General features: G+C 37.3%; 1 protein-coding gene across 17 annotated transcripts in view; it reads right to left on the bottom strand.

Annotated features, from left to right (window-relative positions):
* Positions 1-2,263: 2,263 nt before the first annotated feature.
* TRIM24 (tripartite motif containing 24) overlaps positions 2,264-12,062 on the bottom strand; it is a 351,893-nt gene continuing 342,094 nt past the window's right edge. For all 17 annotated transcript variants that reach the window (XM_081533089.1, XM_081533099.1, XM_081533093.1 and 14 more), the window contains 6 exons: positions 10,681-10,849; positions 8,214-8,542; positions 7,314-7,446; positions 6,243-6,317; positions 4,115-4,264; positions 2,264-3,350 (listed from right to left, as the gene is read on the bottom strand). In XM_081533089.1, coding sequence (XP_081389215.1) covers positions 3,141-3,350; positions 4,115-4,264; positions 6,243-6,317; positions 7,314-7,446; positions 8,214-8,542; positions 10,681-10,849 — 1,066 coding nt within the window. In that variant the 3' untranslated portion in view covers positions 2,264-3,140. The remainder of the gene's footprint in view (positions 3,351-4,114; positions 4,265-6,242; positions 6,318-7,313; positions 7,447-8,213; positions 8,543-10,680; positions 10,850-12,062) is intronic.

Genomic DNA, 12,062 nt, shown 5'->3' with positions numbered 1-12,062 from the left:
GAGTGACTTTCACTTTCTATTTCAACAAGCAATTAGATGGTTGAACCCATGGTTATGTCCATAATTTTAATGGCCAATCAGATCACTCAGTTTCTCTCATTCATAACAGATACAGATGAAAATAAGTACATCTTCTATTTAAATTTAAAAACCTTTTGCTCCCGTGAAGCAACCTACTGCTGGGATTCACATTCATCTGTAAATCAAAAGGAGTTAGTTCCTCCTCTCATTGTCTAACTAGTCTCTCCATGGAACCTAAATTTAAAAGTTTAAGCAGTGTTAACAGCAAGAGAAAATTGAAATGCAAATTCATATACTCACCCTTTTGACTGTGGAATGAATCTTTTTGAAAGCAGTCCTAAATTGTGTTATGTCTACACTACTGTGTAGTACTAAAATGTGGAGCCAATTCTTTAGCTTGGAAAAGAAAGTAAAGCTACCAAAAGAGGACATTTTCCTTTTAGGACCTTCCAACTTCCTACCCTTCAATTCAGAAAAGAAAAGCAGGGCCTGTTAATTCAAAGGACAAGATGACTGTATTGCCAGATAGTATTTGGAATTTAATATGGTATACATTATCCTTGTAAGTCACTGACTGTATATTGGGTTTTCTTATTGATGGGAAAGATCAGATGCTTGGCCCCTGGGAAAACTTTTGATGAGCTGGACTGAGTCAGTTTTAGCTGCCACATGGCCTGCTCATCATGTATCCCCCCCCTTCAACATTGGGAGTCCTGCAGATATGACATGAGGCTCCTGGTTCTAAATCTAGAGGGCGATCTCCAGGAGTTTTTGATCAGAGGTAAAAACTGGAGTTTTGAAAGTTTAGGTCAAGGTTGCTTGAGTCACACTGACCTTTTGAAAGGAATGCTCTCCAAATGGGCATGAGGTATAGTCAGGCTCTTCTGATAGCTTATTTCTATTATAATTTAAGGACTACTTTGCTGGGATCTGCTGGGATCCACCTGGACACACAGGCACCTGTTAATAAGGTCACAGGACTTTAAAGACTATTAAGAAAATGCTATTTGGAGAGAGAAACTCTTTTAATATATATGGTTGTCAAGTGCCTTTCATTCAGCAATATATATATATGTATGTGTGTGTATATATATATGTATATATATATAAAGGTGAAAGAAAAATATTACTTTAAAAGATTCATATGGCACTGAATATAACAGTGAAAGTTCTGGGTACTTTAGTAGACATTCTGGCTCAGATGCATTTAGGAAATTATAATTTTTCACTCTTAAGTGCTACTTCCCTTTGTGATCATCCTCAAAATTTATCTGCAGTGCCCCCCCTTTAACTAAGGAGACAAATGTGGAAGAAGAAAATGTCCTAAGGAAGTATTCTAACAAAAAACAATAAACTGATTAGCAGAAGCTCCATGGCTGCTGTGCTAAAGACGCTGGAGCAAAAGAAGACAATCAAGTGGTAAATGCACTATTACCAAAATCTGTTTGTCTTTGGAGAATAAATGCCAAATACATACTACAACAACAACAACTACTTCCCTGAAACACGTATTTGGAAAAGTGAATTACGGTTTCTTAACCTTTAATACATAATTGACATATGGACTAAACTGAAGTCTACACAAAGTGAGATGCTCTTGCCAATAAATTATCAGCATTTTCTCATTTTATCTTCAGCAGTACCTGAAAACCCAATGGCTTAGCCACAGGGCATTTTCAAATTACCCATTTGAAGAAATAATACCATATGGATAAAAGTAAGTCCTCTAGGTTTAATTCATGGGACCTGACACCATCCAAAGGATAAAATTCTGTCAAGTCAGCTATGTTTTTATTCTACTGGCCTAAGAGGAAAATTTCCTCAGCCAATTGATGTTTTATAAATAAAGGTTTACTTCAGCAAACTAAAAAATTTCATGTATTCTGTCAAACATTAGATTAGGAAATGGCACAACAATTTTCTTCTATCTTAATCTAGTTACCTTCCTTGTTACTGAACAACAAGTAAAAGGAATACATGAAAGTCAATTAAACTAGCCAAGGCTGACCATTAAGAATATGCTTGCCCTCAGAAGGTAGGTCTTCTATTTCTCTCCATCAAGAGAATGAAAATGAAGCCCAGATTAAGTCAAAAAGAATCAATTTGAGATTCTGATTCTGAAAAATAGATGCTTTAGAAAAAATTTAAATTTCACTATAATTCCCTCTAACTGCCTGCTTCTAAATTCCACAAAAGACTTCCATTCCAATCTATAAAGACAGATGAAAACCACAAAAACTGGTCCCTTTCAGGGGAATCTGTATTTAATGCCCCACAGGGTAAAAGTTGGAGAACCTTACATCAAATATGGTACATACACTGCTGTATTTCATATTCTGGATGGCTCCACTAAAAGCCATACTGCAGACAATGAGTCTTGTTATAAAAGGATCATCTGCACAGTTAAAATGCAAACACCAATCCACACACAGACACACAGCAAAACCAAACAAGTACACTTACTCCTTCCCTGGTGGAAGAAGGGAGGTTTTAGAAACCTATGAAAAATGGCCTTGAAAACCTGCTATATCAAACACCTCTAGAGACAAGAAAAAAATCCAAAAAAAAAAAAAAAAATTTGATTTCCTTTTTCTTTAATACAGTTGCCATCTTACATGATATACTATTAGGCACCTTCTTAAACAGCATCTAGTCTACTTTCTCGGTGCACCAGTGGGCATTCAAGGATAGAACTCTTATTACCACTGACATTCATGGAGTACTGTACTTAGTGCAGTACACCTAACTCATGTTGGTCCATGACTGAGTAGTGGTATTTTCTAAAAATGGATTAATGCACACATCCAGACCACATTAAATTTTCAACTTAGAGTTCATACAAAGTCCTTTCTATAGTAGCTGTCACTCAGGACTGCAGTTTGAAATCCAGGAAGTGGAAAGAATGTCTTTTTGTTGTTGATGCTTTTTTCCTTTCTCCTTCCTTCTTTTCCTTTCTTAATAAGAAGGTTAAAAGAAATGGGTTATTAAGGAAATCAGAGTCTAGTAAACATTGAAAACTTAAGATGGTCACAAACCCTTCTTGGTAATGATGTTAAATTAGTGGCAAAATGTTTTCTGAAAACAAACAAAAATCTAAAAACCAGCACAGGCCAATGTGCTTATTTAAGCAACTGGCGTTCCTCTATGCTCTTGAGGCGTTTCTTCCGGGGCTGTACAAAGTCATCATCTGAGTCATCACTAAATTTATTATCTTCTGAGTCATTCCTGAATTCTAGTTTAGGAAACCTTTTTTCTGGATAAAGATTCTTCAGAAGTTCTTCAAAATAGCTTTCAAGTTTTATACCAGCATTGGCTACTTCTGAATCAGGCTGTTGAATAAAAATAAAAATATGAATTAAAAAAATGTTTAGTCAATAAAAGTAGTAGATTTCTTACATTTTGCTCCCTTTTACCTCAAGATTATGAATATTAGTGGATTGTTTTAAAAGAAATGTTTACCTATAGCTTTGATGTAAAGTAAATAATAGTCTGGGGCAAGACAAAGTCTAGAGAAGAGCAGATAAGAAGTAAATAAAGGCGTTGACTCATCTAGATTACCAAAAAGATATCAGAAAGATGCTGTAATCAGAATCCAATAACAGGTATTTTTTAGAACAAATAAAATATCTACCTCTGGAATGAGTAACTGATACAAAGGACAAACTATTATCAAAAAGCTTTAAGTCTGATAGATGTTTAGATAAACTGACAGATGATAAAGTTTTTGAGAAAATTCTTAATTAAGAATTATTTAAACCACATTCTTAATATTTCAATATCACAAAGACTAAAGTCTGGAAATGCCATATTTCAATAAATAAAGGTGAGAATGACAAAGAATGCTTCTGGGTTAGATAAAAATATTTTCTAAACTTTTTGTCAACTGGAATTTGCATTTCCACTCACCATATAATAAACCTTTGACTATATACATGTGGATAACGTTTTCCTAATGACTTCTTTCATTCCCTGACACACACTTGAACTTTTGAAAATTTATGCTACCACAGATAGATATCTTCATCTCCTCATTTGTTGGTAAGGTGTTTGGCTTAACATTACTTTCACTTTGTTCTTTTCCCCCTCTTCTCACCTCATTGAATTCAGCACAGTTTTGAAAGATCAATCTAAAATCAGCTACAAAATCTTCAGGCTTTGTATACATGCAATAATCTTCTTGTAGTCTTTTCTTGATGGTTGACAAGTCCATTGGATTTTTAATTATTTTGTAATAATCAGGCACCTTTCAAAAGAAATGTGATGCTATAATAAATAAATTCTACCTCGTCCCATATAAATTCTATAAGTAGTATATAATTCAGATTGTTCTTACTGCTTTTCTCAGTTCTATTTTGTCACTGATAAGGAAATATATTCAGCAAAATTTGCAAGCACGTACATGCTTCCACACGTCGGTAAATGTTTTGTGTCACTTTTATCAAAAAATTTCACCAGTTATTTTTAATGAAAAAAGCTTACTACATTTTCCCTCTTACTCTTCTCCTTTTTCACTATTAAACAAAAAAGCAACCATTAGAAACAGTCTGACTTCTGGTAAGGTCTGACATGGTTTTCTGCATGTGTATAGCGAGTGGGCTCTGAATCTGGGTTTGAACCGCAGCCCTGCTGCTCAACAGCACTCTCCTGGGTAAGCCACTGGGTTCAGTCATGTCACCGAAACCGTTTCTTCAAGTTTCAAACAGAAATAATTCTACCATTCTCATAGGATTTTGTAAAGACGAAATGAGATGATATATATTAAGGGGGCCTATTTTGCTGCTGCTGTTATTCATGCCAAATGTAACAGTAAGCCAACATTAGAAAAAGCGCCAAATTCTAGGTCACATTTTTAAGTGAATTAACTCTTTATTGGCATATTTTTGCCCTGCCTCTTTTGGGCACAAAGCGCCTTCCCTCCTAACGGGGGTGGGGGGTGGGGCGGAAGTTCCCTTGAACTGTGCAGGTACACTTATACACAGATTTTTTTCTACGAAATTCATTCAGCAGTACTACAAAATCTGTGATTGATTGATGCTGCAGATACAGAAGGCTGACTGTAAAGTCACATGAAGACTCCACTGTGCAAAAAGTTGGTGCCCTCAACCTCTGTGTTGTTCTAAGAGCCAGCTGTATTTCTTTTTCCGATCTCAACTTCTCAAAACTTGTTTACAAGAAAAGAAGTTCACTGCTTCTCAGCTCAGTGTAGTTACCTGGCTAGTTTTCTTTTCTAATGTTGCATTTAGTTTAAAAAATTTTTAACAAATCTATTAGCTTTTTGAAGAAAATTCAGATGTCAGAGAATAGAACACATTTTGAGTAGCAGGTTCTTTCTAGCACTCTACAATAATGCACTAAGCGAAAGTGAAGGTTGCAACCCCCTGGACTATACAGTCCATGGAATTCTCCATCCAGAATATTGGGGTGGGTAGCTTTTCTCTTCTCCAGGGGATTTTCCCAACCCAGGGATCAAACCCAGGTCTCCCACATTGCAGATGGATTCTTTACCAGCTGACCACCAGGGAAGCCCATAATGCACTAAAGTCACATCAAACTTGAAATATGAAGCTTTTGAAGACAATAGTAAGCACACACACACACCTCTTCCTCTATTGTTAAAGTCTACTTATTACTTATTAAAGTCTGCACCTATACATCAAAACGTGTACAGAGATTGGGGGGTGGGGGTGGGATCGGGGAGTCTTTACCTGAAATGGAAAGTTTTTTTCCCAACAGCTTTAGGATATATACCTAAAACTCCTGAGAGAAATAATTGATATAAATCATCCCAGAGAATAGTAAGTAAAATACATGAGAAGAAAGAAAACATGAAAAAAGAACGGAAGTTTTGGGGCAGTTAGTTAACATTAAAATGTAGTCAAGATTAAAGCATTCACTATGTATTAATAGGGCTTCCAAGGTAGCTCAGTGGTAAAGAATCTGCCTGTCAATACTGAAGATGCACGCTTGATCCCTTGGTCGGGTCGATTCCCTGGAGAAGGAAACGGTAACCCACTCCAGTCTTCTTGTTGGAGGAATCCCATGGGCAGAAGAGCGAGAGGAGTGACTAAACAACAACAATGCAGGAAGCTTTAAGATTTTGGTTAAGAAATTTACTGTTGAAAAATGGTACAGAAACTAGATTCTCATAAATCAAGTTTCAGAAAAATCATCCCACTATACAAAAATGCATTTTAAAACTTTAATGCACCATTAATACTTACGGTCAGAGGAACTGGGTCTTGAAAAGCCAGGCTCATTTCATGGCAGTAAAGAAATAAAAGTAGCCGTTCACACTTCTAAGCATAAATAAATAAGAAATGATGAAGTCGCAACTAATTTTTAGTGGCAATATTAATAGGTCTAAAAGTACCAGAATGAAAATTAAAACCAGATGAATACAAAAAACACAGTGATATTTAGAGCTTTGCTGTCCTTCCCAATCATTTGCTACAGTGGACTGTTTGACATTTTGGGATGCATGTAACATAGAGCAGTCTTTATAGAAATAAAAACAGTATCACTAGAAACCTATCTTAAGTTTTTAAAAATCAAATTTCCACTTATCTCTGCAATTTTTATACTGAGTTACTCATAGTCAATAAAATGACTCAGTCAATAAAAGAAGAACACCCAGGTGTCCAGTGATCCAGAGGTGGATCTCTATCCATGGGGTGTTGGGTCCCAAGGTCCCTCTCTGAATGCAGATGTTTCCGTCATGCACTCTGCTCACAAGTCTAGCCCAGTAACCACCATGTCTCAGTGGCAGTGCGTGTCAGCCCTCTCTTGCACGACAACTTTCATACTGATTGTTCTACTTAATAATTTAGCAAAGGAGCTTCTTTAGTAATAAATAAGGTTAAATATATTAGCTGGCTTTAAGGTATAAATCCAGTACCACTGGGTGAAAGAATGAGTTATTTCCAGGAAGAGTAAATAGAAAAACCCATCTCTTTGCTGCCAACTCTGAACATATTCCAAGGAAGAAAACATATCTGTAGTAGAAAATAAAACTGAAATTTATTAAAGGTAGACGAAATTTAAAAGTCCAGACCACATAAAGGATATACAGTCTACCGTGTTCAATTACTGTATTTTAAGCTTCTAGGAAATGTATATATAGCATTGCTATTTTATTTCATTAAAAAAGTTATAATCTGCCATTATTTAAGGTTCTTGTATTCTGTGGAAGAAAAGTACTAAGTTGACGATACACTTCTTTGATGATGGCACAGCTGCATTATAATGTGTCTAACCAAAACAACTAAGTTTAACAGTCTAGGCTGGAAACTTACCCTTTTATCTATTGGTGTTAGTTTGACAAGGCCTTCAGTTTTCCTTTTTTCTGAGTTGTGAATGGGAGCATCACAATCATATTCAACTTCGGGTTTAGATAAGTCTCGGCAGAAAGTGCAGATCCACTCTCCACTGTTGGGGGAGGAAGTATCTGACTGAGTTCCTGCTGCATCACTCCTCTCCTCACCACCTCCCTTTCCCACCCTGCTCCGTGCCATCTGTAATGCAGAATTATTTATTTGGCGTAACTGTTAATCACTGAGGATTTACCACCTATCTCCTATGTACATGGCACCATGCTGAGAGCTTACCAACAGAAATACAGTTCATGGGCCTAAGGGGTGTTAGTCCAGTGAAGGGGGCATGAAATATACACACAAAAGGAAACAAATAAAACACACACATTAATCTATGGCTGATGTGAGGCACAAATGGCATTTTCCCCCAAATGATTCAAGAAAAAGAAACACTCTTGGTACTATTCTTGTAACTTTAAGTTTGAAATTATACAACGGTTGTTCTCTATTATTTCATCTCATAAGGTCTAAGAATTTACTGAAGATATTTATAAATAAAACTCAAATGCTCGGCAAATAAGATGCACTAAATTATGACAGTTGTCCATTGTTCTTCATGGTAATTCCCTTGTAATAATTTAAAGGGCCAGCTATGTTGTTTTCCTTGACATAACAGACTAGGTTTTTGAGAGAGGAGAGAAGCAAAGGAAATGGGAGAAAGGGTATGGAAAACCCTATGCTGAACATTTTGGCATACACATTTATGCCAAGTGGATTTCTATTTAAATTTTTACAAAGGTTTTGTGTTACAGGATCATCAAATGTCATTGCTGTTATTATTTATAGTGAAAGACTAAGCAAGGGAAGCAACTGCCATCTTACCTTGGAAAATTTGCCAGTGTGGGCACGTGACAAGAGAGATGGAATACTTTGGGACACTTCTCACAGCACAGGAGTTCCCCTCCGTTCTGACAAACTGCACACCAGTCCTCATTGGGGTCATCCTCTTTCCTCGTCTCCCCAACATGAAGGGGTGACTTCTGGGAGGCATCTAGCCACTCAGACTTTCCATTTGAGGAGTTTTCCTGGTGAAGTCCAGGTTGATCTCCTGTGCTGTCAGGGGCATCTGATCTCAACACAGACTCCTCAGACGCAGAGCTCTGACTGCTATTTAGGAGCAGGGAGGTGAGTATGCTTCTTGGATAGTTGGTCTGCAATGGAAAGAGTTAACTATGTATATGGATTTCTTAAACTGCCATTCTTTATCAGAACTACTGCAATTCTGGATTGTAATTTGCTTACTCACGAGCACCTGGTTATTTCAAAGGAGTCCATGAATCTGCAGGAGAGCAGCCTGTGTTTACTGCTAACTGTCCCTAATGGTAAAGAAGACATGGACCTCTACTGAGAAACACCTTCCAAACGGAAGATCAGCAGCAGTAAGGGGGTGTGGATAATACAGGAAAAATCTTTTCGATGGCTTCAGAAGTGGGGGAATAGGTGGTTAGTGTAGAAGTCAACCATGTGAACTGTAAATACATTTTACTGGAGATATTAATTCAAATTATATCCAAACACAAAACATTCCTACTGTAGATTTTTTTTATCATTCATAGAAAGGTTCAGTTCAGTTCAGTCACTCAGTCGTGTCCGACTCTTTGCGACCCCATGAACCGCAGCACGTCAGGCCTCCTTGTCCATCACGAACTCCCTAAGTCCACCCAAACCCATGTCCATCGAGTCGGTGATGCCATCCAGCCATCTCATCCTCTGTCGTCCCCTTCTCCTCCTGCCCTCAATCTTTCCCAGCATCAGGGTCTTTTCCAATGAGTCAGCTCTTCACATCAGGTGGCCAAAGTATTGGAGTTTCAGCTTCAGCATCAATCCTTCCAATGAACACCCAGGACTGATCTCCTTTAGGATGGACTGGTTGGATCTCCTTGCAGTCCAAGGCACTCTCCAAGTCTTCTCCAACACCACAGTTCAAAAGCATCAATTCTTTGGCACTCAGCCTTCTTTGTGGTCCAACTCTCACATCCATACATGACTACTGGAAAAACCATAGCTTTGACCACACAGACCTTTGTCAGCAAAATGGTGTCTCTGCTTTTTAATACACTGTCTAGGTTTGTCATAGCTTTAGTTCCAAGGAGCAACTGTCTTTTAATTTTGTGGTTGCAGTCACCGTCTACAGTCATTTTGGAGCCCAAGAAAATAAAATCTGTCACTGTCAGTTACCTTACTCTAAAATTTAATCCATTTGCTTCTTTTTCTAGATATCTATCTCTAAGTTATTCTCACAATCTCCAACAGTTAGAAAATGATTCTTGATACTGTCAAAGTTTTTTTCTCCCCCTTCACACACCCCTAATGGAGTTTTCTGTCCCCCTACAGGGTATACAAGAGGAGCTGTTGAACTGGGGACTAACTACCCTTTTCTTTGCCTCTCTTCTGTGTTAGATCCTATTTCTGGAATTCTCTGTCTTCCTCTTTCTGGGTTTACTTCATTTTCGATGAAGCATATTTTTAAATATCTTCCTCAGAATGAGTATATGGAATTAAATTTTTGAGAATCTGCATGCATGTCTAAAAATGTTTATTTCATCTTTATACATAATCATTTGAATGGATACAGAATCCTCTCTACAAAATATCTTTCTCCACAATTTTGGTATTTCTCTATTGGTTTCCAGCTTTGAGAGTCTGTGTGTGGAGGACTTGGCGACATTAAAATGTCTGATCCATTATGTAAGGTGTTTTTCTCCTCTGGAGGCTTTTAGAATCTGTTTAGAATACTGGCATTCTAAAATTGATGATGGTATATATGACTTGCATTTTGTTTCATTTACTTGTTCTGGTACTTGGTAGGCCCTTACAACTCAGATGCTCATGCCCTTCAGTTGGGCTTCCCTGGTAGCTCAGCTGGTAAAGAATCCGCCTGCAAGGTAGGAGACCCTGGTTCAATCCCTGGGTTGGGAAGATCCCCTGGAGAAGGGAACGGCTACCCACTCCAGTATTCTGGCCTGCAGAATTTCAGGTAGCAAAGAGTCGGACATGACTGAGCAGCTTTCACTGCTCACTAGTACTGCCCTTCAGTTATAGGAAGTGTCCATGTAGTATTGCTTTGACAATCACCTTCCATGTAGTTTACTCTATTCTTTCAAATACCCAACCTCCTCATTTAAAAAGCCTCTTGTTCTGATGTACTGAGAGATTTCCTCAAAGTTTTCAACCCTTAAGCTGACTATTTTCCTGCCTTTAAATACAATAGCTTTTATTTCCTACAATCTATTTAAAAGTTCCTTTCATCTTATCCCTCAAGTAGGAGTAGTACTGCAATCATAATTACATTTTGAGCCCTGGATTCTTCATCTGATTCTTGTTTCACTATTACAACAGGAAAATCGTAATTTTCAGGTGGTCCACTGTTTTCTTGTTTTATTCGAATTGGCTCCAACATGACCACTGGGACTTTGTGTGTAGAATCAGCTCCTGTTGGTTTGCTGGAAGAGCCAGAGCTAGAAATATAAGAAAAAAGGAAAGAAAACAAAATCTAAGAAAGCTACCTTAAGTATCTTAAAAAGAGGTATAACAATAGTTTTATGGGAATAATGTTGTATCTTCATGGCAGTGATAGCTATGTTACATCAGCAAAAATGATACATAACTGAAATGCATCTGTTGTATGCAAAATAGTTTCATTTATGTATAAAAAATGTTCCACGTGTTAATCTACCTAAATAGTTACATTATATACCTGGAAAGATACTTAAATACATTTAAATAAATCCTGAATTAAAACTGACTTCAATATTCTAGGGTTCTAAAATTAGGCAGCCAGATCTTAAAACTATCTTAGAATTAGCATTTTTTTTCAGTCTTTCCCGTTTCCTTCTCTAGCCAGTGACAAAGAGAACTCTAGGCTCATATTAATGATTTACTGTCACAAAGAGTGAAGAGAATTAACTAGGGACATAATTCATTTGTATGAGAGAGTTAATTCTTAGGTAGGTTTGATAAGAAGTCTGGGGTCCTGAGGAGGAGAAAGGGGTCTGCGGCTCTTGAGGAAAAGAAAAAGACATTTTTTTTCCTACATTCCTGCATCTTAGTCACAGAAAACTTGTGTGTGTGTGTTGGGGGGGTAGAGTTTTATTAAAGTATAAAAAGGGACAGAGAAAGCTTCTGATACAGACATCAGAAGGGTGAAGGACAGTGCCTCCTCGCTAGTCTTAGCAAGGGAGCTGTGCACATTTTCAATTGGTTATTACAGTCAAGGTTGTAAAGGTCTTACCAGACCCGCTCCCACAATTTACATGACAGGATTAGAACTAACAGAGTATTATACAAAAAAGATCTTAATAACCCAGATAACCAAGATGGTGTGATCACTCACCTAGAACTTTTTTTTTCTTTAAGCCCAGAGCTAATGATTACACAACAAAACAACTCAAGGGTATGTTTTTCTTTAAATTCTGTACCAATAATTATATAACAACAGTGTATCCTACTCCGGACATGTTTCTCCTTAAGAACCTTCTGACTAATCCTGTCATCTGAAAGTGTAGGTAGTGGGAGTGGGTCTGGTAAGATCTTTCTATTGTTAGTTCTAATCCCATTATCTTAAAATGTAAATTGTGGGAGTGGGTCTGGTAAGACCTTTACAACCTTGAGTCAGTCTTTTGATTTATTGTTAATAACCAACTGAAAAAGTATATAGCTTCCTTGCTAAGA

The sequence above is a fragment of the Giraffa tippelskirchi genome, chromosome 10 (genome assembly GCF_054371585.1).
Source record: "Giraffa tippelskirchi isolate mGirTip1 chromosome 10, T2T-mGirTip1v1.2.pri, whole genome shotgun sequence".
Taxonomy (NCBI): Eukaryota; Metazoa; Chordata; class Mammalia; order Artiodactyla; family Giraffidae; genus Giraffa; species Giraffa tippelskirchi.
This window is presented reverse-complemented; position numbering and strand designations above follow the sequence as displayed.